This window comes from Petaurus breviceps, unplaced genomic scaffold (genome assembly GCF_028583685.1).
Source record: "Petaurus breviceps papuanus isolate PSGF00001 unplaced genomic scaffold, PetGlider_PUasm1.0 90792, whole genome shotgun sequence".
Lineage (NCBI taxonomy): Eukaryota > Metazoa > Chordata > Mammalia > Diprotodontia > Petauridae > Petaurus > Petaurus breviceps.
Genome location: NW_027187347.1, coordinates 3,454,315 through 3,480,642, shown reverse-complemented (window position 1 = coordinate 3,480,642; position 26,328 = coordinate 3,454,315). Strand labels below are relative to the sequence as shown.

The 26,328-nt window shown below is 39.1% G+C and overlaps 1 protein-coding gene across 1 annotated transcript in view; it reads left to right on the top strand.

Annotated features, from left to right (window-relative positions):
* The window catches only part of MYH15 (myosin heavy chain 15), a 100,578-nt gene that overhangs the window by 5,765 nt on the left and 68,485 nt on the right, over window positions 1–26,328 (top strand). The window contains 8 exon segments of the mRNA XM_069069910.1: window positions 899–928; window positions 930–1,008; window positions 1,010–1,159; window positions 6,444–6,686; window positions 8,672–8,842; window positions 13,626–13,771; window positions 16,315–16,405; window positions 18,825–19,214. Of these exon segments, the coding sequence (XP_068926011.1) occupies window positions 899–928; window positions 930–1,008; window positions 1,010–1,159; window positions 6,444–6,686; window positions 8,672–8,842; window positions 13,626–13,771; window positions 16,315–16,405; window positions 18,825–19,214 (1,300 nt within the window).

Below are 26,328 nucleotides of genomic sequence, written 5' to 3'. Positions count from 1 at the left end.
TCTCCAGAACGGTTGGACTAGTTCACCACCCTATCTTTTATTTTTTTTTATTTTTTGCTTTTTGGAGGGGGTAAAGCAGGTCAATTGGGGTTAAGTGACTTGCCAAAGGTCACATGGCTAGTAAGTGTTAAGTGTCTGAGGCCAGATTTGAACTCAGGTCCTCCTGACTCCAGGTCCTGTGCTGTATTCACTGTGCCATCTAGCCACCCCTAACTACCCTATCAACAACACATTACTATACCTATTTTCCCACATCCCTCCACCATTTGTCATTTTCCTTTTCTATCATCTTAGTCAATCTGATGGGTATGAGATGATAAGATGGTAATATTACTAAAAAAGTGTATTTGTCAAATGCTCTGGATAACTTGGAAGATACATTCTTTCTCTGAGAGCCAAGCTTAACTTGCTTTTCATTCCTCCTCAGCCTTGGACTTTATTGATAGGTGAGTTTTAGACTTATCTTGCCAAGAACTAGTCCAGTCTTCTTTACCACTTCTAGGCCATTTCCTTCCCATGCTACCTAAACTCCCACCCTCCTTTTCATCTATCCCTTTGCCCCTTTTCTGTTACTCTTTATATGTTGTCTTTCCCCATTAGAATGCAAACTCTTTGGGGGCAGCTAGGTGGCACAGTGAATAGAGCACCAGCCCTGGAGTCAGGAGGATCTGAGTTCAAATCTGGCCTCAGACACAACACTTACTGTGTAACCTTGGGCAAGTCACTTAACCCCAATTGCCCTGCCTTCACCCCTCCAAAAAGCAAAAAAAAAAAAGAATGCAAACTTTTTGAGGGCAAGGATTGCCTTGCTTGTATTTGAATCCTTGGAACATAACAGTATTTGGCACATATAATAGATACTTGACAAATTATCTGTTTATTTTTCCTCTGGAATCAGAGCTATACTTCTTGTGGTCTGCTGGAATATAAGTCTTTCTGAGTGGGAAAAGCTGGCCCTGAATGTAGCTTTTCCTTAAGATCAAGCTTCTTGTGAAGTCTGTGAAAAGTGGAAAAAGAAGTGGCTGGGCTTAAGGAAGAGCTGGCAAAGCTGAGCAAAGCCTTGGAGAAAGCAATGTATCAGGAGGAGGAATGGGAAGCAAAGCAAGCCTTCCTTAATTGTGAAAAGAATGACTTAGTCCTCCAGCTGCAGGCTCTGAGTGTCCCACCTGCTCTGCTATTCATTCACTGGTTCTCTCATTGGAATTACTTGTGGTTTTTTTGGGTAATGATTGCTTGGAAAGGTTAAAAAAAAATAGCAACCAGCACAGAAGAATGTGAGTTTTTCAAACTCTATCAAATTCTGCTGAATATAGGTAATTAAAACATTTTAAAATGCCCTCTCTGTTTCATAATGAAGTGAGTAGATTCTTTGGCAGCTGGTCTTTGAGTATAATTAGGTTTTACCTTATAGAGGTACCATTATGTGTTACAGGGATCAGTAAACTTCTAGATACTGAATATGTATGTAATGGCAGTGGTGGTGGTGGGGGAGGCTAGGCAATGATGGGCCAATCCTTAGAGTATGCTCAGATTTGTCTTTCCTGACAAGTTGCATAGATCATGCTCTAATGACTGGGTCCTCATTGGCTATTCTCCATTGTGTGTGTGTGTGTGTGTGTGCACGCATGCTTGCATGTGTATCCCCGCATGTACATATTTTGAAGTCTTCAGGTAAGTTGACCCTCTTCCACCACTGAACCAATCATACATAAGGAGCCCTGTGGATATATAAAGACTCAGAAAAATTACACATTAACAGAATCTTTGTTTTATTGTGCTTTTATTTATTTTGTTAAATATTTACCAATTACATTTTAATCTGGTTCTGCTGCATTCAGGAGGGTTGGGGGGAAGAAGGGATGGCACTGTGTATTTGACACTTCTGCTCTAAAGTACAGAAAGAAACTAGGTTGTGGTCAGATTGTCACAATAGTCTCCAAAGCATTTCCCTGCTTTCAGTCTTTCCCTACATACATAACACTTGCCAGTTAATCCCAAAACATTGCCTTCATCACATCATTCTTTTGCTCAAAAAGTCACTCTTTTACTCAAAAACGTTCAGTCATTCCACAGGGCCTACAGGGTAAAACTGAAACTCCTTAGCCTTTTATCAAAGACCCTATAGAATCTGGATCCAACTTACAAGGAGTAAAGAACCCTCCCACCTGTGTGCAACAGGTACCTTTGTTGAGAGGAATAACTCTTTCCCTCTCTTTCTTTTTCTCTAAGCAACCCTGGGTTAATTTGCATTGCATGGCTCAGTTGGCCCAAACACAGATTAGGGACTAGGATAAAGAAAGAGATAGAATGAAGGAGCCCTTTTATGTGAAATATGGAATGAGTGGAAAGCTACTCCTTTGGTAGAGAGTGGGGAATAGGAAATGGAGACTTGCTCAAATATAGCCAGTAGGTGCTTGGTAGGGTCAGCCTGTGGGACCCATTTAAACACACATGCTCATACAGGCAAACAGAATGAGTAGATATATTGTCAGCCTCTTCCTTTATCCAACTGGCACAATTTTCTGGGAAGATGGAGTAGCTATCTTGGAAGAACAATGGGGAGGAGAACCCATGATGTGTGATAGATGGAGGAGCCAAAGCAGCTCTTTCCTTCCATTCACAGACCTTATCCTTCCTGGCTGATACTCTTCTCTTCAGGAGAAGGTGCCAGGTGTTGAGCAGGTAGATCACTGGAGGGAAGAGTGGCAGCAGTACAACTTTTTCATGCTTAGAACCAGAATGACTCTAGGCCATTTACTTAGCTAGACAGTCATCAAGCATTTAGTAAGAGTTTCCTATGTGCCATGCCCTATGTATCCATATGCTGTGAGAACTGTCTTCTATTTGCCCTACTAGACTGAGTCTTCATTTTCTTAAAGTTAGAGTTAATTAAACTACCCATCCTCTAGGTAGCCAGACTGGATTAAATTAGAGTTAATCCCTCTTATGGGTCCACTCTCTCCCCAGCTCTGGAGTGTTTCCAGCTTTCCCAATTTGCCAGTGAGTTTTAGGGTTCTTCTGTTTTCCTCCTGTCTCTTGTCTTTCTGTTCCCTTTCCTTCTCTGGGGCAACTGGGTTAGGTAATGATAATAAATTCAGGGCACTTTTAGAGAAAGCACTAAAAAAAAAGATGAAAGAGGAAGAGAACCGATTGCTATTCTCACCAAGAACCCAAGACACAGGATTTGGATGGAGGGCAATGAGAGGGATAAGGGACAAGACTGCCACCTTTCAGACATCTGCTGTCCTTTAGCAAATTCTCCACATCAGCTAGATTGGTCTGCTTACCTACCCTAAACGTACATCTTTTTTCCCCCCCTGAACATTTACTTGAGCTGCTCTCTTTTTCTGTCTCTAACTAGATTCCATCATTAGCCTTTTTTCAAATTCTAGTTCAAATTCCATGTCTTCCAAGAAGACTGTCCTGATCACCCTAGTAGGAAGTAGTCTCTTCTTCCTCTGAATCTTGTAGCGTCTTATGGTCTGAATCTGTCACATGACACTTCTGATACCCTATCTAGTATTGTAATCATTTGTGTACATATCTTGTCTGCCCTAATATCTGCTGAAGAGGAATAACTGTCTTTCAAATTTTTGTATTTCCTCACTAGTAATACCTGGCATAGTGGTTTACACACAGTAAACATTCAATGCTTAAATAGTAAGTATTGAATGAATTAATCAAAGAAATTAATTTTGAAAGTGTTGTATTAATTTTTCTGAAGTTCAGATTCAGTAATATCAACAAAAAGAGCTTAACTATTTAAGTGATTTTGAACTCATTAAAAAAATTTAGGGGAAAAATAACTTATGAAAGAGATTAATTTAACTATGATTTTCCCTTGGGCCAATTCCATGTTCCAAATTTGCAGAGTCTAGTTTCTTTATCCAAGTTTTACCACATGCTTTTTTTTTTAACCTCCTTGCCTTACCATTATTCTTGTTTGGAATGAGTGGCAGTGTGTGATAGGTTTGGACTAGCTACAGATGAGGCTCAGCTATCCATTTCTGCCCCTCTATCCTGCACAGGAATGGAACATATCCAGAGTCACCTGAACTATCAGAGCAGTTTCACAGAGAAGATTTGGGAAGCAGAGCTCTAAGGGAAGTGGGAATGGAGATTAGGACTATGGGATAGGAGACCTAATAAAGGAGGATATGATTGTGATGAAGCTAAAGAAAAATCCAAGTTATCTGGCTACCTACAGGATGGGTGGTGTTTATACTTGTCAGTCACTGTGTCAAAAATGGACAGAGCTCAGGGTCAAACCAATAAACTTTCTTCTGATTCAGCCTTGGAAATCCTGAGTTATCCCCTTCTAATTAACACAGTGAGTCTATGAGGGAATAACAGTCATTGGGGAAAGACTCTTCAGGCTGTTAAACTGGCACCCACCAAGGCTCAGTCCCCAAACCCTGCTGTCATGTGTAATGAATGGATCAATGACAGTCAATTGGATACTCCTCTTCATTCAGAGCTGGTGGCAGGCCCTAGATGCACACTGAATGGAATAGAACAAACTGTCTGTTCTGCCTGTCAACTGGGGCTGCAGTAAGATGAAATACATCTATTATCCCACCAATTTTGGAGGCTCTTCCCTCTTGCTGCTGACCCTTCCTGCTAAAGCAGCCTTTACATTTTTCAGTTAGCTCCCCCTTTGAGGTCCTGATTGAGGGTGGAGATTTACTTCTCTCCCCTTTTCCTTTCTCCTCTTTGTCCTTAACTCTCCCAGCTCTCTGTAACCAGTTGCCGAGCAGCCAGTAGCTTCTCCTGCCAAGAGTTGACCCAGAGGCCAGTAAACAGGATTTTGCCTTTATTTGCTACTGATCTAACAGCAGAGACAACTTAAGCATAGCAAATGAGAAGATAATACACTTCCTGAGCCAATATGTTGCAGAGGACGAGTGAGGTCTGGAAAAGGGAAATGGAGACATGTTTGGAGTTGTGGTTCGGCAAGACCTGCCTCAATCAAGAGCTTGCTCACAAAGAAGAGGTTTCATTTAGCTTCTAATGGAGACAAATTAGAGGGAACTTGATTGAGGGATTCAGACTCATGAAAGGTGCTTTATAGTGAAAGGCAATCAGTTCCTTCTTTTTGATCGTGACCCGTAACATGAAGAACAATGGGCCACTCAGTGAGTTAGAGGCGGTACACTTGGAAATGGATAAAAGAAAATGCTTCTGTTGCAGCCTGGGTACAACTTGTGGAGTTTGCTCTTGCTGGAATCCTTGAGGCAAAAAGTTTATTAGAAATCAAATGAAATGTAGCTATTGACTTCAACTAACGCCGGGAATCTTGAATCCAGGCTATGAGAAAATAGTACCTGATGTGATTCTGTTTAGGAATAGGGACTGGTACTTGATTTGTGATCTGTGATCTTTTTTTTGTTACAGGCAACTCCAGATGAAGAAAGACTGTCTTGCCAAGGCAGGTTAACACCTTCTGATCTAGCTTGTTGAGGAAAGCATGGAGGGTTACTCAGGCTTACACAGCTTCGTGTGTCACAGCCTGGAACCCAGGGCTTTCTGGCTTCAAGGCCAGCTCATCTGTCCACTACAAGCACTATCTAGTAAATGGTTACATTTACTAAATATTTATTTAGGTTACAAATGAAAGTGTTGAGGACAGAGCTATAACTAGGGTTTTTTTCACACGGGGACAAAAATAATGAAAGAGTATAATGGTAGTGGAACAGACAACAGTTCAACTGTGGAAGTAATCCAGGAGAGAACAGTTTATCCTCCAGAAAATCTATCAGAGAGATTGAGGTCCCCAGGAAAGGGATGTCAAGGGGACAGGAAGGTGAGGGTAGTGGCCTGCAGACAGTTGGGCCCTAACTATTAGGTGTCAGGAGTTCCTTGAGGCAAAGTATGGATATAACATTCATACCAGGGAGAAGATGCTCCCTTTGGGGAAGAAACTCACCCCCTACATACTAGGATCCTAGGATAAAGCCCCACTTACTCTCTGCTATTTACAGCTCTAATTGATGATATTATGGAATTGATTCCATCATAAATAGCCTACATTCTGTAGTGTAATCCTGTTCTGGAATGTGATTTTTTTTTCATTTTGGAAACAATAGCATTCACTCAGATTATGTGCCAGTATGAAAGTGTCTATAAACTGTGGATTTAGAGATACATGGCTTATTTTTTGTAACATATTTGCTTTTTGATCACTAGGATTCCATTCAGTGCCCTGGAAAAGGTAATTTAATTCATTAATTAAGGCTGAAAGATTGAATTTGCCTCTAAACATAAATAAGGCACTCCCATCAGGGCTATTGTTATGTTATTTTAGAGGTTTAAGAAAAGCTAGGTGGACAACTTGTTATACAGAGGGCAGGCAATTATCTCTCTGCTAAATGCTAAACAGAATTCTTTCTTTGTTGATGAATTACTTCCAGCTGTTGGCAACAAATTTCTCAGCATCATGGTAGGAGCAAGAGACCCTGGCAGATGTTGAAGAACAGAACTCTGATAATATTCAAGATCCAGCTGGAGGCCGAAGTCAAAGAAAGCACTCTCTGAGCTGGTTGAAGGAAGAAGGGGAGATAAATTCTGAGCTGAATGCCAGGAAGAGGGAACTGGAAGATGAATGCCCTGGGCTGAAGAAAGAAATCGATGACCTGGAAACAACACTGGTGAAGTCAGAGAAAGAAAAGCACTCTACAGAACATAAGGTACTTTTCATTTTTTTTTTCCCCCTCTGAAGAGGGAGGCCTGGTGGCCCACATGCTTGTACTACAGCTCTCTCAAACCTGGTTTCTGTCACCAGCTTCTTTTTAATTAGCACAAGAACCGGCTCCCTTAGGTTACAGGAAGGTTAAAACTGGTATAAGATATAGAACACAGTGTGCTGAACCATCAGATTTAGATTTCAAACACTAGCTTATGTTGAAATCACAGTTAATCTTCCAAGTAATTTTCCCCCATTTGCTTCAGTATCCTTGTGTACAAAATAAGATAGAAAGGTTAAAATAGATTTCTTTGGACTCAAAATGTTTTTTGTTATAGAGAGTCACAGTCAGCTAAATAGCTGATTTGGAATAGGTGGCAATTTTAATTCTGCCATGAATTTGCTGTTTGACTTTGAATTGCTTTATTTTTAGGTAGACAACTGATTCTCTTGTCTTTGTAGGAGTTGAGAGTAGCCGAGAATGATATGTGCCAAACATTAGGAATTGGTAGACATGCCATATATAAAACTTTAAAAAATTCAATTTTATTTTATTTTCATTGTCTTTTGTTCACTGCTGACCCATTGAGAAAGCAAGAAAAACAAAGCCTGTTATATGTGTATGTAGTCAGCAAAATTCCTTTATCTGCGATGGCAAAAAAAAAGTCTTCAAGTAGACTCTGAGTCTGTCCATCAATCAGTCAATCAACAAGACACTTATTACGTGCCTACAAGAACTAGGCACTGTGCTAAGTATTGGATCTTTCTTTCTGGAGGAAGGTATATCACATATGTCATTAGGAGTCCTCTGGAATGATGTTTGGTTATGGTGTCTAACAGGGTTCCTAACTCTTTCAATATGTAAAACTTTAATGATAACTTTGAAGAATGACACCTACTCCCTTTTCTGACTCTCTTTCAGATGAATAGATCCCAGTTTTAGGCTCGCATATTCTGTTTTTAGACATCCTATCTCTATGACTCACCATTCATTGGCACTACCACATTATCACCAGTATAAGAAAGATATTTTGTGTTTTGTAATGACGCTTTCTGTTTTCATGATCTTGAGCAATCATTCCATCTCTATGGGCCTTGGTTACCCCATCTATAAAATCAGGGAGCTGGACTAGATGATCCAGCTTCTAAAGACGGGAGCCCAGGTCCCTGAGACTAGCAAGATCCTTCTGAATTGTCAGAGAAAGACTTCAAAGTAAGTTTAGTATGCTTTTTAGTGTTATCTATGATTTTCTGTATTCTCATTTCATGAAAATTGGTTGCTTCTGTATAATATATGGAGGATCAGCCACATCAAGTCATATCCATGATCACAACAGATAATTCAATTCAGTAGATATTTATTAAGTACCTACTATGTGAAAAATACTGAATTTACTATAGAAAGCAGAATGGACTGGAATTTGTGAAGATGCTGTTCTCAGGCACACATGATGACAGCACCTGAAATCCAGGCTTATCAATTCTACCTACATCCCTATATTTTCAGGTGGATGGTTTTCAGCTGGTCCCACCTTGCAGGAAAGGTGTATCTTCCAAAGATCTGTTTTTACAATTGGCAATGTGATATTGGGGAAAGGACACTGTACTCAGACAACCTTGGTTCAAATCCCAGTTTGTAACACCTGTGTGATGTTGGACAAATCACTAAACCTTTCTGGGCCTCTGTTTCCTCATCTGCAAAATGAGGAGACTAGTTTCTAAGTTTCCTTCTGGCTCGAGATTTCTTATCCTTTGAATGGAGGTTGGTAACACAGACAATTTCCATCCAAAATAAGTGAAGGGTCATTTTGCCTCAGAATTTTTATAGGTCTATCAGGTGTTAAGTGTCTCTGTTCATCATGAGCCTTTCTGTAACATTGGCTACCACACGAGTGTCCAGTACAAAAAAATATGGATAAGAAGGCCTCCTTAACCTTCTGTTGGCTCTGATGAGAGATGTCTTGAACAATTATTTCTCCTTACCCACAGGTTAAGAACCTGACAGAAATAGAATTGCTAACTGACGATATTGAGAAACTTAAGAGAGATGTAAAGGTTACCAAGAAGGTCTGCCAGCAGGCCCTAGATGAAGTGCAAACTGAAGGAGACCTCAGCACACTGAGCAGAGCAAAGCTCAAAAGAGAATAGCAAGTCAATGAGGCAAGTGATTTTTTTCCCCCCTTTGTGGATAGGCTTCTATTTTTCATGTATTTTGTCCTTAAAGAATCAAGAAAACTTAGAGGCATATTTTGCCTCGTAATGATTATTTTCATAATTGGCAATTCTTTTAATCTGTATCACTCAACAGTATAAGATAAGAGGTTAAGGCATCGAGCTCATTGCATTTCAATTCTACTAACATATGTTTACTCCATGCAGAATTCTGTAACAAAATGACTAGGGTACGTGTGGGGTCTCCACAATTAGGAGTAGAATAAAGACATTCTTCTGAGGAACTTAAGATGGAGAGATAGTACATATAACTTCAATGCTATATATATATTTGCTTTTTGGAGGGGGGAAGGTAGGGCAATTGGGGTTTAGTGACTTGCCCAAGGTCACACAGCTAGTAAGTGTTAAGTGTCTGAGGCTGGATTTGAACTCAGGTCCTCCTGACTCCAGGGCCTGTGCTCTACTCACTGTGACACCTAGCCACCCCAATGCTAAATAGAAGACAATATGCAATATTTAAATTGATCATGTTATGAGTTGAATGATGTCTGTTTTTCAGGACTTCATAAAGGAGTCCTGAGACTGACTCCATGAATTTTTCTTCATAAAGTGTTTCCTTTTCCCTGCATATTGGAGAAGCTTGTACTGCAATAATGGAATTTTGTTCTTACTCCTATTTTCAGTATCATGACTGGGTTCCAACTTCACATATAACATTCTAATGCTAGTTCAATGAAAACTGGTCAGAATCTACCCCTGACCCTCTCAGTTTTAATCTGGCCTCATTCCTCGCCTTTGTCCCATCTTCAATCTCTACTTTGCTAACTGGTATTAGAAGACGGGGTTAACACCCTTGTTATAAACTAAACAGCTATGTATAATTATATATTGTTTGGATATGCGGCATGAATTACACACAAATATAGGCTTTGCTCTCCAGTACACTGGAACTTTAATGGATCTATCATTTTACAGGTATGGGTACTGTTCTCATTAATGCAGATTATAATTTCTCCATGCCTTCTCATCCTATATAATTGTCAATATTTCCTCATACATCCTCCACAGGGGAACTACTGAATATTCTAGGGATATTCCTCTTGTTTTTTTAAAAGTATAAACTTTTTAAGAAGTGGACTGTCCATTTGTTATCCCTCATCCTACTTTTGTAGTCACATACATTTCTGATAACATTTCATACCAGTTTTTGCTTGTAAGTTATTGTTAGTAACATGCCAAATAAGGGCTGCTTATATCAACCACTCGTTTCTTCATTGCCCTTTGGATTACTTGCACTTATTTCCCTTTGATGTCATAGTGTTCCATGACTCAAAGCCATATGCATCACCAGAAGAACACTGATGTTAATGACATGAGTCTTAAAGTAGTAAGCAGTTTGGGATCATCTAAAGCACTGCTCATTTTTCTAAGTGTAATCTTCTTCCATTCTGGGCCTGCACATTATCTAGCCTGTCAGGGATATACATAATGATAGGCTAATTTGACTGCTCATCTCCAGCTTAACATCAGCTGGACAATGTGTGTATGTGTGTTTTTTAAAGCAATCGGGGTTAAGTAACTTGCTCAAGGTTACACGGCCAGTTATTTCTGGGTGTGGTGCTAAGTATCTGAGCCCGGATTCGATCCCAGGTCATCCTGACTCCAGGGCCGGTGCTCTTACTGAGCCACCTGGCTGACCCTAAGCAATTGGGGGTTAAGTAACTTGCTCAAGGTTATATGGCCAGGTGTTTCTGGGTGGGTGCTAAGTGTCTAAGCCTGGATTTGATCCCAGCTCATCCCAACTCTGGGGCTGGTGCTCTTACTCGCTGTGCTACCTGGCCGCCCCTGATAATGTGTGTTTTTTATCCACTTTTTTTTTTATTGTGGATGGTTCCAAAATTGTTTTACTTTGCTGTAGATTCCATGGAAGATACTGCAATGTTTCAGAGATAAATGGAACTGATACAATGTCATCTGTGAGCTGGGGCTTTTGTAGGATGTTTGTATCAATAAGCAATCCTTTTGGGGGCTTTCAACTTCACGTACCATACCTTTTATAATATTGTATCAATAATCAAAGATATAATCATTGTCTCAGTTTTCATTGTCATATATGATTTTAATGTATGTATAAGAGATAGTTTGAAGAGAACTTTTAAACTCTAGGGAGTTAAATATTTTCCTATGTAAAGAATTTATGAAGTTGACAATAACAGCAGCAGAACTAGTTGAACAATTGGACCCCCAAAATAAGTCATTAATAGGTTAATGTCATTGTGGAAGGGAGTCTCCAGTGGAAGACCTTTATGATCCCGTGCCAGCATCTTCACAGCACAAAACTAGGAAGAGTGGGTAACACATTAGGCTACCATCAGGATCCAAAAAAGATCTTGATAGGTTAGAATATGGGGCCAAACTTAATAAGGGAAAATGTGACAGGAATAAATGTAAAGGCCTATAGTTGAGTTGAAAAACCTAAATTTATAAATGCAAAGTGGAGAGATGTGACCAGAAAACAGTTGATCCAAAGAAAATCTTAGGGTTTTAGTGGACTACAAGTTCCAAATGAGTCAACACTATGATACAATAGATCTACAAGATTAATGCAGTCTTAGTTGCTTTAAGAGGCATATGTTCAGGACTGGAGAGGTGATAATTCCACTATGCTCTGCATTGGTCCAACCTGACATGTAATGCTGTATCCACTTCTCAGTACCAGATTCTAGGAAGGGTATTGATAAATTGGGAAATGTCAAGATGGGAGTGTCCATAGTGGGGAAGTCCTTAGAGATGATGATATATGAAGACTGACTGAAGCAAGGTTTTTTACCTGAGGCAGATAAAACTTAAGGAGTGCATGACCTTTATGTTCAAAGGGCAATTAAACTTGTTTTACAGAGATCAAGAAGATGGAACTAGGGAAAATATATGGGAGTTGCGAAAAGTAGGATTTTGGCTTAATTTAAAGGCATATTTCCTAACAATTTAGAACTATACAAAATTGAAATGGGCTGTCTTAGTAGGTCATAGGATCATCATTTCATAGATATAGAAGTGGAAGTGATTTCATTGGCCATCTAGTTCAGTTTTCTAATTTTACAGATGAAATGATCTGATCCTTTTCAGAGGATGTCTTTAAGCAAGGTGATTTTTGTTTAGTTTGGAGTTAGCTTAGATGACTTCTGAAGTCCTTTCCAACTCCACAATTCTGTGATTCTGACCAAATACTTATATAAAAACCAGTACTATACTCCTAAGAATATAAAAGATCTTTCCTTCTTCATCCCTCCCCTCAACCCCATGGAAAGGTAAATGAGAAGACATAAGTAATTACCAACTTCAGATAGTGGCTTTCATATCTATATAAAATCTCTCAGAATCATTTATAAACACTTTGAAGGCATCCTTAATGAAAACATTAGAGAAGAACAGGAAGGAATTTTCAGGTGATTGTCTATAACCAAATACATTTTTATACTTAAATGAATGAGAAGTATAAGGGGTGTAAGATCCCACTGTGTGTGTTTGATTTGTAAATGTTCTACAATCCATGGCAGTTATTAACCACAGTGGGCTTATTTTGGTTTGTTCTGGTTTCACTTCAGTGTGTGTTCCTTCTCATTTTTCTTAGAAATTGTGCTGCATTTGAAGATGTGGACAATCAGACATGTGTTCTCTACATTTTCTCTTTTTCCTAAGTCTCTCTGGTTTTTCTTTCTCCCTTTGTTCACCAACCCCTTTCCCTCTAAATGAGGTTAGCCCATGGGTCTCAGTATCAGATTCCTAGGGGTTTTCAACTTTTGCATACATACTTCCTCATGAAGTTTATCTGCTTTCATTTTAACTGCTATGACTTTCCATAAAATTTCCAGAGACTTTTTTCTCATTGCAATTCTATGACTTTATTTATGGGACATTTCCACCTATATACCCCACTAACATACAAGACTGTTTATGCTTGCCCTTTGAGATTACCTCCTGTTTATATTCTGTGTGTGTAATAAATATATATGTGTGTATATATATGTATGTAGATATATATCTACCTACACACATATATCTAGTGTATAAGTAGTAGTTTGCATACTGTCTCTGCCACTAGAATGTGAGGTCCTCAAAGTGAAAGAACCATGGTCTTGCCTTTCTTTGCATTTCCAGTCAGTCAGTCAACTAGTATTTATTTTATGCCAGGCACTGTACTAAGGGTTGGTGACACAAAGAAAAGGCAAGAAATATTTCCTGCTTTCAAAAGAGCTCACATAGTACCTGGTACATAGGTAGTTTAAATAATAATAAATAGATATATGCTTGTTTTTTTTTTTTGGAGGGCAGTTGGAATTAAGCGACTTGCCCAAGGTCACATGGCTAATTTTGTGTTGTGTCTGAGGTCGGATTTGAACTCAGGTCCTCCTGACTCCAGGGCTGGTGCTCTATTCACTGTGCCACCTAGCTGTCCCAATGTTTGTTGTTTTTAAATGTGATAATGAAAAAGCTCCTTATTAATACTACCAAGGTTTTCCTTTGTGTTAGTACAAACATTTATTTGCCATATTTACAACATTTAATGTCATATGATATTGATACTTTAATATAATTATTATAATGTACACATGTAACATAAATATATGCACATATTATAGAGAATAGAATGTATACATTGATATTACTTACCGGGGGTTTTAAGTACACTATACACACTAACCTTCTGCAGGAGAGTTTTAAGCATCTCAATGTCATTTAGTTAAAAAATAACAATTCTTTCTTTTGTCAGCTTGAGGGTGTTTATGAGCAAGAGAAGAAAATAAAGATGGACCTGGAATGGCAAAAGGAGAAAGTAGAGGGTGATTTAGATCAAAGACAGAAAAGCGTCATGGATCTGGAGAATGACCGGCAGCAACTAGATGCAAAATTAGACAAGTAAGGTATCTTTCTGTTGGCCAGATAATTGAGGAACCACAGTACGTACTGGGAGGAGCAGCTAATCTGTTTTGTTCACTCTTATACTCCTAATGCCTCATTTTTTAATACTCTAGGGAAAGATAACAGGTCTAAAAAATCGAACTTATGTGGTGTTTTGGCAAAAGAGCTGAAAGGAAGAACCAATGTGTTAAAGAGGAGTGTGTGGTTGGCTTAAGGCAACTGTTTGATTCCCCTGGAAATATTTGTGGGATAGATTAAAGATGACAGGACCAGCAAAGGGCTGTGGCCAATGGGCTGCTCACTTTGTGCAGCAGTAAGAACCCCAGTGATAGGTAGGGCATTTATTAAGCCCTTGGTATGTTCTAATGCTAGTGCTAAGCACAGGGGGTGGAGGTGTGTGTGTGTGGGGGGAGGAGCACAAATAAAAGCAAATAAGTAAGATCCTGCCCCTCAAGGAAATTGTATTCTACTGAGGGAGAATGGTAAAAAAGGTGTTGGAAGAGGTTGGGGAGGTGTGGTGTAGAAGGACTCTTGGAAAGGGCATGGAAAGACAAAAAAAGTCAAAGATCCAACATTTCAAACTGGGGGATCTGTGATGAAGTCCAGATTTTTGGTGGGATAGAGATAAATGAGTAGTAGCTATCTACAAAATGGTGTCAGGAATCAAATATCCAACCAAGTTGGTTTGAATTAATAGAAATTGTATATATTTTCCATCCTGACTTACTTGATACAAAGATTATTTCAATTTTTTAATTTCAATTTTCTAGGACTGACTTTTGAGTCCTAGAATGTTGGACAAGCCTTATTCTCCCCGTTATTCTTCACCCTGATTGTTTGTATGAACTTCAGTTTTGAACAGCTTCCTCTCTCTATTGGTGTTTCTTCGAAGTTTGCCATTAAGGCAACACAACAATGGCATTATTAAGGAAGGGAATAGGTAAACTGTGCCTGTAAAGAGACTAATAGCATAAAATGCAGAAGAAAAATCAGTCTCATTATTACCTTTAAAAACATCTCATATCTTTTCTCTTGTTTTCCTGCTTTTTCCTGCCTTTCCTCTCATTTTTTTCTTCTCAATTTAACAATAAATATTTGGTGAATTTGATGGAACTTCTCTAAGTTTTAAAGCTACTTAAAATGGATTTAGAGGCAGCAAAACAGAGGAGAGAAAGTTGATCATAGATTTAGGAAGACCTGGCTTCAAGTCCCATCTTTGACACATACTGTTTGTGTGACTCTGGACAAGTCATAACTTTTCAGGACTCTAGGCAATTCCTTAAGACTATAAGTTACAGAGAAGTTACCAACATACATTGGCAAAGGGAATTTTCTTACCTGAGAGTTACCTATACCAATGAAGTCATAGATCTAATTCCTGTCCCTAATCTGGAACAGAATAAAAGGAGAAATAGTTAATGAGGTATAAGATGAAGATACTATAAGGGTTTGTACAGGAATTCTTAACCTGAAGTCTATGAACTTGTTTTAAAAAATACTTTAATAGCTGTGTTTCCATATAGTTGATTTTCTCTGCAATTTTATGCATTTGCATTTATAAAGAGAATTCTGCAGAGGGGCCCACAGGTTTTACCATGCTGCCAAAGGGGTCCATGACATACATGCAAAACGGTGGTTAAGAATTCCTGTACTAGGGGCAGCTAGGTGGTGCAGAGAATAGAGCACCAGCCCTGGAGTCAGGAGGACCTGAGTTCAAATCAGGCCTCAGACACCTGATGCTTACTAGCTGTATGACCTTGGGCAAGTCACTTAACCCCACTTAACTTGCATTCCCCCCTTCTAAAAAAAAAGAATTCCTGAACTAGAATAAGGCTAGATTAAGGGCAGATATGTGGTTTGACCCATGGAGATGATAACATGGACATAAAAGTAGGACTATGGTTAGAATGAAACTGACTTAAAACCATTAAGAACTAGGATCAGAGTTGAGCAGATTGGGCCTGAGTTACTCTTATGTGGGGATATATAGTGCTATGTCCTATATTATGTAGTCAAACTGGGAATTCCAGGTAACTGAGTATTTGTGGAAAGTATAATATACAACAATCTTAAAACCTAACATAAAGTCTTTCCTAATAGTACAATTTTAAAAAAATGTTGTAATTTTATAATATAATTGTAGTATCAGTATATAAAGTTGTGGATTTGGTAGGAGGTAGGGAAGGCTACTGATGTAAATATGCTTGCCTGCCTTCTGTCTGTTGCATTTACTTTTGAAGACCTGTATCCTTCCTCAGCACAGGTGATGATAGAGTCAGAAGTTCTTGGGCACCCCAAGTCAGAATTCTAATACTTGCTTTAGAAATTGCTGTTTCTAGGTCATTGTACTTTCACTTAAAAAAGGAAAAATGACTAGACTTTCTGACCAGAAGTTCAATTTGAAGGTTTGTATCAGAAGTGGCAGCATCCTTAGAATAATAAGATAGCCCCTCAGGGTGTCTATTTTAAAGGGGGAAATACTGATTTGGTCATATTTCTGTTTGTTCTTGATTATTCTCCTATTAAAAAAAAACCAACAGGAGAGAGCTAGAAATGGGCCCGATGATTTCAGACTCCACAGATGAGAAAGACTTCCCCAGCCAGTTCCAGAAGATGGTGGAGGAGCTTCAGGTAACCTCAAGGAGCTGAATATTGTATTCATGATCTGGACCAATCAATGATGGATGATCCTGCGGTATCTACCAAGGCATCCTTTTCCATAGATGTGTTGTCTGTAACCAAAAGTACTTGACATTGGAGGTTAGCAGTTTCTTCTAACTGCTAAGAACCTCAGAACACTCTGTGTTCATCAGTGAATTCTTTTGGTTTTGGATGTGTAATTGAAGCTAATTGGCACAGTAGGTAGAGTGTTTGATTTGGAGTTAAGACCTGAACTCAAATCGTGCTTCAGACAATTCCTAACTATATAACCCTTGGCAATTCATTTAATCTCTTTCAGTCTCAGTTTCTTCATCTGTAAAGTGGGGATAATAAGAGCACCTACCTCACAGGGCTTTAGTGAGGATCTAATGGGGTAACTTAAATGCTTTGCGAATCTTCAAGTGCTATAAATGTGCCAGTTGTTGTTGTTATAGTATTATTATTATTATAGCAATATGAGGAGGTCCCAATGTGGAAAAACCTTCCACCAATGCAGAACAGCAACTCATCTACTTAAAATCTTAGAAAGTTCCCTGGGGCACTGAAAGTTGGCCAAGGTCAGGTAGTTATCATGAGTAAGGTCTTGAACTCAGGGTCTCTCCAATTCCAAGTATGGGTCTCTATTCCCTATTCATGCCGATTACCTATCTATAGGCACCTAATAAATACCTGTTGTTTGGTGTATGTGTAGTGCTATAAAGTAACGAGACTAACTTTAAAAGATAAAATGACTCTTTAAAAAAGCAACAACAAACAAGCCAGACTACTTTATTAAAACCCCCTGTTTTGGATCAAAAATGGCAACTTGATTGTCCATCTAATAATTCACCATCATTGGTTCTCACTGACTTTTATCTGCTTTCAGAAATTAAATTTACCCTGAAAAGAGGACTATTTACCACCATTGAAGGTATTCAAAAGAGGAGCTCCAAAAATATATCAGAAATGGCAGTATCCTTAGAATAAGAATATAGCCTAAGAATAGAATAAGAATATGGGTATCTGCTTTGAAGGGGGAAATACTGATTTGTTCATATATATCTGTTAACCATGCAAGCCCTATTAATTGATAGCCACACCTAAATAATTAATTTTGTTGGGTCATTTTTCCATTGTGTCTGACTTTTTGTGACCCCATTTAGGATTTTCTTTGCAAAGATCCTGGAGTGGTTTGCCATTTTCCTTCTCTAGTTTATTTTACAGAAGAAGAAATGGAGGCAAACAGGTTTAAGTGACTTGCCTTGTGTCAAACAGCTCATAAGTGTCTGAGGCTGGGTTTGAACTCCTGAAGATGAGTCTTCCTGACTCCAGGTCCAATACTCTGTCCACTGTGCCACCTAATTGCCCTCCCCCCCTGCAAATCATTACTTTTAGTCACACCTCAAATAGAATGACAGTTAAAGCTCATCTATCAGATATAAAGATAATTCACTTAAAACTAATTTGCCTAACACCCATTTTTACTCCATGACTCAGAGTCATCATGGTGAACTTCAGTAATTTTATTCTTCTATAATACAATGAAGTTCTCAAGGGTTAACAGGGGATTTGGGCCCTTCCCTAAATGGATCCAGATTCTAGGCATTTTGAGTTCTACTTTCTATAATTGTTCTATCTCCTCCCTCACTGTCAGCTGTCATTTCTTGATGTTGTCAAGTGTGCCTACCTTTCCAATCCTCTATTTCTCCCTCCTCCCTCATTTTTGAATTTGTTGCCTCAAATCTGCTGTGAGTCTAGAAACCAGGTAATCAAACTGAAAAGAGCTGTGTTTAAAATGTATCTACAGGCTCTGGCCAAGGTCCTGAAGGGGTCCCTCTGAATAAAGTACATGACCTTTGTGACATCTATTCTGGCTGATGTTTTGCTTACTTTGTAGCTCTTGGCTCTGTTAAAGAGGAACTGACTTTAGGTGAATTAGTTTTAGGTTAATTGTTCTGCTCCATCCAGAGTAATGAGCTTTTAGCATAACTCTGAACAACTGACATTGCCAAATAATCAGGTTAGTGAGGTATTACTGTATAGGGAACCATCTTACTATTGTTTTTGTCTTTTTAAAACCCTAACATATCATGGATCTATATGAGTTTATTTTCAAAGATTAAGAATAGAGTTTAATTTTTTAAAACTTCATATAATTAAAGGAAAACACATGTCATATAGGGCTAAGAGCTCAGGAACTGTGAGTTCTAATTCTGACTCCGTATTGATTTGGGGTAAGTCACTTAACCTTTCTTGGCAACACTTTCTTTAACTGTAAAATAAGAACCCAAAGAGCCGAGTGACCTTTCACAGTTATGAGAACCAATAAATAATGCCATTATAATGTTCCCTGAGTATAAAACATGGCACAGGTTTCACACTAAAAGAAAAATTATTACTGTTGTGCCAGGCTCGAACGGTGGAGTTGGAAAAAGAACTGGAAGCTGGAAAAGCAACACAAGCCAATGTGGAAAAGCAGAGGAGTGACCTGGCCTGTGAGTTGGAAGAGATGAATGAGCAGCTGGAAGAGGCCAGGAGCACCAGTCTGGCCCAATTGGAGATCAATAAGAAGAGGGAGACTGAGTTTATGAGGCTGCGAAGAGACCTGGATGAGGCTGCCTTTCACTTTGAAAACACAGCTGCCACCATCAGAAAGAGACATGTGGAAAGCCTGGGGGAACTGAAGGGGCAGGTGGAAAGCCTACAGTGGGTCAAGCAGAACTTGGAGAAAGAGAAGAGTGAGTTGAAGGTAGAAGTGGATAGCTTGCTGACTAGTGTGGAGCAGATGGCCAAAGCAAAGGTAGGATTTCTCCAGTCACCCTAAAGAGGAAGGGGGAGGGGTGCCAAGGGAAAGGAAGGAGGATTCTGGCTATCAGAGGCTGAAGGCCATTGGGTGTTGAAGCTCAGAATCAATTGACTGTGTTTGTGAAGTCATCCAGTGTCTAAAATTACTTGTCCACTGCTTGGATGGGACTTGACTTGTGTTTGTCTTAAATAGGGTCTTAGAACTAGATGACCTGTGAGCTCCCTTCCACCACTAAATCTATGAACTTGATATAGTTTTATGGCTTTGTTATAATTTTATAGGACATCTCCATGACATGTGCAGCTTTAACCAAGTTACAAATGGACCCACCTTGAAGTCTTTGTAGGGAGACTCAGGATTAAGCAAGTAAGGAACATTGTGTTATCTGCTTCTGCTAGTGATAGAGCCTGCTAGGAAAACAGAGTATAGTGGGTAGCTACTGCAGGAGAACTCAGTCAAGGCTAGAGTTTATCTAGACATGGCTTGTCCAATAGTCTTGCTGCCCAGGGAGAACTATTCTTTCTCCACTACACTTCTGTGGGCATTTTTTCATCAACCAACACTAGCAGAAAACATTTGAGGACATATATTTAGAGCCAAAAGGTCTGTTGGAGGCCATTTTAAGGATGAGAAAACTGAAACTCAGAGATATTAGGTATCCTAAGGCAAAATCTGGATTAGAACTCAGGACCTCTGACTTCAAATCTAGCACTTTCTCCATTACACCATTCTGCTTTTCCATTTTTCTTCAGTAATCACATTAGCGACACATAGTTTGATCTCTTTGTTCTAAAACTGCACCCACCCCATAGGGTTAGTGATCATATTACAAGAAGGAGCAATTGTTCCTTCAGGATCTTTGTATGGGGAGGCTAACTTTAGGTAATCCAGGGTGAAGGGACATTTCTTTTTTTGTTAAACTAATTTTTTTTAATTAAGAAGTTTTTGTTATGTCCCCCTGCTGCCTCTCCATTCCCAACTAAAAAGAAAAAGAAAAACCACACCTTTGTAACATATGCATGGTTAAGCAAATTTTCTCATTGGCCAAGTCCAAAAACGTATTTTTCATTCTGCATTTTGGTTCCATCATCTATTGAGTAGCATGCTTCTTTTTCTCATGGATCACTTTGCCTGCAACCGTGTACAGTGCTGTCATTTGATTGGAAGTCTTAATTCTTTCAAAGTTGTTTGTCTTTATAATGTTGTTGTTGCTAAGAAATTGTTCTCCTGGTTTTTCCTCACCTCATTCTGCTTTAGTTCACATAAATCTTCCCAGGCTTCTCTGAAACTGTTCCTTTCACCATTTCTTATGGCACAATAATATTCCATTTCATTCATATCAAGTCTGATTTGTATTTGCCCATTTTTGAGGTGTAAATGTTTGCACTGAAAACTGAACAGTTAATACTCCCAAGTCAATTCAAGCTGCCTCTGGAACATCCCTGATAACAGTCTCTAATCATCTATATTTCATTTACTTTTTCCACTTCTGCTGTTCAGGGTTGGAGAAACTCATGAAAACATTCTGACTAAGGACCCTACTTTCCCCTAGCTATTCAATTAAACAATTCAATTCAATAAACCTTGAGTGGGACTGTTTGGTGGCATAGTGGATAGAATTCTGGATTTGGAATCATGAGTTAAAAATCCTGTCTTAGGCCTTCCTTAGCTTGACCTTGGCCAAGTCATTTAACCTTTATGTCTCAAATTCCTCATCTGACAAATGAGAGGGTTGATCTATGGTCCTATGATCTTGTAAACTACTACTTCCTACAAGTGCAAGATGTTTGAGTTATAAAGACAAACCTGAAACAGTTCTTGCCCCCCAAGAGTTTGGATTCTCTTTTACCTTTTGATGTACTCCTGACAACTCTTACTCTTGGATCACTTTGCCTGCAATTGTGTACAGTGCCACCCCCCCCCAAAAAAATTCCTCCAATTTTTCTCCTCTCCACTTTAAGAATTTTTCTATATCTTGTCCCTGATCTTTTTTCTTTCCTCATGGGGAGTCTCTCTCCTTCTTTTCAATTTAATATTTCTTTTAAAAATATTCATTTATTTATAGTTTTCAACATTCACTTTTATAAGATTTTGACTTCCAAATTTCCTCTCTCCCTTCTCTCCCCAAGACAGCATACAATCTGATAGAAGCTATACCACATTTAATATTTTCACCAATGCTCTTGATCTCATACTCTCCTACCTCTTAATCCTGATCCATGAGTTAACCCCTCACTTGTTGCTTTAATCCCTCCCTTTCTGCATGATCCTTCTCTCTGATTTTGGTCAAACTCAGGCCTTAAAAATATCTTAAAAACAAACAAACAAAACAAAACACAAAACCCACTCTTTTGGTCTTGCTATCCCATTGAACTACTCTTAACTTCATTTCATTATCAAACTTCTCAAAAGAAATGTCTGTATTCATTTCTGCGCCACTCCCTCTATACTGTTTTCTAGTGAATAGGGTTTAGAGTCTTACCATTTGCCTAAGATGTTTCTCTTCCAAATTACAAAATGACCTCAGTGTATAATATGAGAGAAAATCTATTGGCTTCATGTCAGTGCTCATTCTTCTTGATCTCTCTGTAAACCATTGTATACTTCAAATTCTTTCTTATTATCTTAGCTTCTATGACAGTTGGAAAAAGCTGGTTCTCCTCCTGCTTCTCTGACCATTTCTAGCTCTCCTTTATGGTCTTTATTCCCCTTCTGCCCCCTAAATGTCAGTGTTCCCCAAGGTTCTACTCTCTGTCCTCTTTTTGAGATGTTCTCTCCTTCCTTGATCTTACACATTCCCATGGTTTCAACTATCACCTCTATGTGTATGACTTCCAGATCTCATTTCTAGCACCTACCTCTTTCCCATTTCCAACTGCCTGATGGAAATTTATCCCTAGATATTTCATATGCCCTTCAGATCCAACTTTTTACATTCCCACCCATATCTGTTCCTCTTCTGAATTTCACTATTTCTGTTAGGAATGCCATCACCTTCTGTCAACCTGAGTCAAAATCTTAGTGTTGTCTTTGACTTCTTCCATGTTCCTCTCCATGACCAAAATCATTACCTGTTAATACTGTCTCTGTCTCCCCTACCTCCAATCTCTTACCTCTCTAAATCTATTCTTCACAGAATTTCCAGTTTAATCTTCCCAAAGCATAGCTCTAATGAAAACACTCCCCAACTCAAACACTTTTAATAGTTCCCCAGAGATAATCAAATAAAGTGCAAACTCCTTGACCTAGCATTCAAATTCTTCAATGATCTGTCTTCATGCTACTAATTCATGCTTATCTCCTGCTACCATTTTTACAAATGTTGTCTGTGCCAGTCAAACATAACTTTGCTCACTGTTCTCCAAACCTACTTCTTCACTTACCTCTGAATGTTTTCTTACTCCACTCTTTCTTTTGTCATGCCCTCTTCTTCCTCTTCCCATTGAAACCTGACATCTTTCAAGGCCCAACTCAAATGCCATGTCCTCCATGAAACCTTCACCAATATCTCCGACATTATCAACTAAAAGTTATTTCTTTTCTCCCCCTGAAACTCCTTTAGAACTTAGATTCCTTTGGTAGTAGCTTCATTTCAGGCTTTTTACATTTTAATAATAAGATCTGACAAGTGTGTGGTATGGCGAAAAGAAAGCCAGATTTGTAAACAGAAAACTCTGGGTTCCAGTCCTTACTCCTTGGATAAATCATTTGACCTTTCTAGGCCTTAGTTTCCTCATTTATAAAATGAGGTTGGACTAGATGACCCATAAGGTCCCTCCCTGCTCTAAATCTCTGTTCCTGTGATCACATCACCTTGAAATATATTTATGTACCTGCCTTATGGTCCCTGCCCTTAGAATCTACAGTCTAGTAGGAGAGTTATTTCGCATGTTTATAGTGCCTTGCACATAGTAGGCACTCAATACATATTTAATGAGTGAATGAAGGAATAAATGGATTGATTATGATCTCCCTGCCTGACCTGCATGTTATACAAAACCTTTATGAATTGTTTATTTCAGTCCTGACTGCTGAAGTGTAACCAAGCAAACCAATACACACTGGCACAGGGAAACGGCAGAATTTTAAAAGTAATGTCATGCTGGCAGAGGGGCCGGGGATAATTCTGAGGTTAAGGGTGTGAGAACAATTATCCTGATGATTATAAAATCACATTGGTTTCAATGGCATTCCAGTCCATTTCTGGGAGGCAATGTTTTCCTACATAACTAAAAATCTTGGGGAAGACAGTTTAGAAAGGATTATGTGTACTCTAGTCAGTTAGCCTCATTTCATTAGCTGTGAGTATGTGTCACTATCCTTCAGTTTAGAAATGGATTCTTTTGATGACTGTTGCCATGTATGTGTGCAGGTGGGGTTGAAGAGACTGATTGATGTATGTCCAGCTCAATTTTCCATTCTGCACACATGTAGAGGCTATCATTCGATAGCAGCTGCAATCCCTATTTGTTATACCCAATCACTACTAATGTGTTGGTCTCTTGGACTCTACATTGGCACAAAGCCTTGGCTCAAAAACTTGGGTAATTGCTAGAAACCAGGCTAGTATCCAAAGAAACAGTGTTGGTTAGTGGGTAGAGACCTGGAGTCCAGGTCAGAAAGATCCCTGTTCAAATCCCACCCTTGACACATACTGGTAGCATGCCCTTGGGCAAGTCACTAACCCTCATTGGCCAGAAGCCTCTCTATAACAGGGGTTCTTAAACTTTTTTTGTGTCCAGACACCTTTGGAAGTGTTCCAAAACCTTTCTCAGTATAATATCTCAGAAATCTTTCTCAGAATAATAATTTGAAATACTTCAAACAAAACTGAGCTAGATGGTCTATGGAATAATTTCCAATTTTAGATCTATGAAACTATGATCCTATGGCTTATTAAGACAGCCCATTTCAATTTTGTATAGTTCTAAATTGTTAGGAAATATGCCTTTAAATTAAGCCAAAATCTGACTTTTCACAACTTCCATACTTTTCCCTAGCTCCATCTTCTTGATCTAAGTAGAACTAATTGCCCTTTGTACATAAATGTCATGTACTCCTTGGGTTTTGTCTGTCTCAGGTAAAGAACCCCAGTTCCTTCAGTCAGTCTTCATATATCATCATCTCAAGGTACTTCCCTACCCTGGATACTCCCATCTTGACATTTCCCAACTTATCCATGCCCTTCTCAGAATCTGGTCCTGAGAACTGTATATAGTATTACAAAAGAAGAGGGCAGCTAGGTAGTGCAGTGGATAGAGCACCAGACCTGGAATCAGAAAGACTTCTTCCCGAATTCAAATCTGGCCTCAGTCACTTGTTAGCTATGTGACCCTGGTCTAGTCACTTTAACCCTGTTTGCCTCATATTCCTCATCTGTAAAATGAGCTGGAGAAGGAAATGGAAAACTACTTTAGTATCTTTGCCAAGAAAACCCCAGATAAGGTCATGGAGAGTCAGACATGACTGAAATGATGGAACATTACAAAAGAAACCAATTTTATCAAAGTACAGTTATCAAAATACTTTAAAAAACAAGTTAATGGATTCCAGGTTAAGAACCCCTGCTTTAAGTTGCAGAACAGCTATAGGCCTGCAGTAGTAGAGTGAGTTTCCTAATTAGGGAGCTCTCTATTTCTATGAAATAACCTGTTAATTCTATTTAACCCCTTTCCCCCACTAAAAAAATTGCTCTGATGGAAGCTATCCATATGCCACATCATTTGAGTCTATGGTTAACCATTTCATGCCTAGAGCCTTCTTTTGCCATCCCTGTTCATTATAGCCTCACTTAGAGGAACCCAGATCAGTATTTGAGAGGTCATTCAGCCCAACCCCCTTGTTTGACAGAGGAGGAAAGAGAGGTCTATAGGAAAGTAACTTGCTTAAAGTCAAATAGGTAATGACAGGTTCAGGATTAGAACTCTGTACTCCTTCCAAGGTACCATATTTGACTTTAGTTCTCACTATCATTGGGATGAATAGATGGCTTCTAAAGGTCTTTCTTGATAGATATGCCGCCTGGCATATCTTCAAGGGTACTGTGACTGTCTAAATTCTATTCAGTCTAATAAGTATCTGTTGGGTACCTTTTTTGGGCAAAGACTTTGTCATAAGGCTTGCTTGGATAGTAGGCCTTCATTGTAGCCATGGAGATGACTTTGGGCTCTAGAAGGCCATGACAGTAAAGCACACAGTCTACCAGGCTCAATGGTATGGATAGCTTCATGGTTATCTACCAAAATTCCACTTCATAGATCTATTTTATTCTAGGTTAAAGGTTCTTACCTGGAGTCTGTGAAGTTGATTTTTAAAAATATTTTAATAATAATGACTCATTACTATTGGACTCTTGTAATTCTATACATATTATTCTATGCATTAAAATACATCCTTCTGAGAAAGGGCCCATAGACTTCACCAGATCTCCAAAGAGGGCCCATGACATACATAAAGGTTAAGGTCATCTACTCTGGATTCTGGCAGTATGTCAGTTACATATTTTGTTAGACTCCTAAAGGCAATGCACTAGCTTTCCTGGCTCAGGTGTTTGCCTCTTGGTCAGTCAGTACATTATGTGAGAAGGTGCTTGCTAGGTAAGAAAATCCAATGGCAGCTTTTAGATGTCTATAATTTAACATATATTTTTTGAGAGCCTATTATGTATAGACTACTCTACTAGGTATTGAGGGAGATGGAGTTTGAAGTAATAGAGGGATATGCCGTACCTACAGACTAACATAAAATGGAAGGTACAGAAAATTGCTTTGCGGAGCTTGGTGGGTAAGGAGGATAGGGAGAGAAAGTGTTTGCCCATTGGGAGAATCATGAAAGGCTACAAAGAGAAGGCGGTATTCAAGTTGCATTTTAAAGATTGGCTAGAAATTTAGGAGGGAGAGGGGGGGGAGAGAGAGAGAGAGGAGAGAGAGAGAGAGAGAGAAAGGAGAGAGAGAGAGGAGAGAGAAAGGAGAGAGAGAGAGAGAGAGAGAGGAGAGAGAGAGGAGAGAGAGAGAGGAGAGAGAGGAGAGAGAGGAGAGAGAGGAGAGAGAGAGAGAAAGAGAGAGAGAGAGAGGAGAGAGAGAGAGGAGAGAGAGAGAGAGAGAGAGAG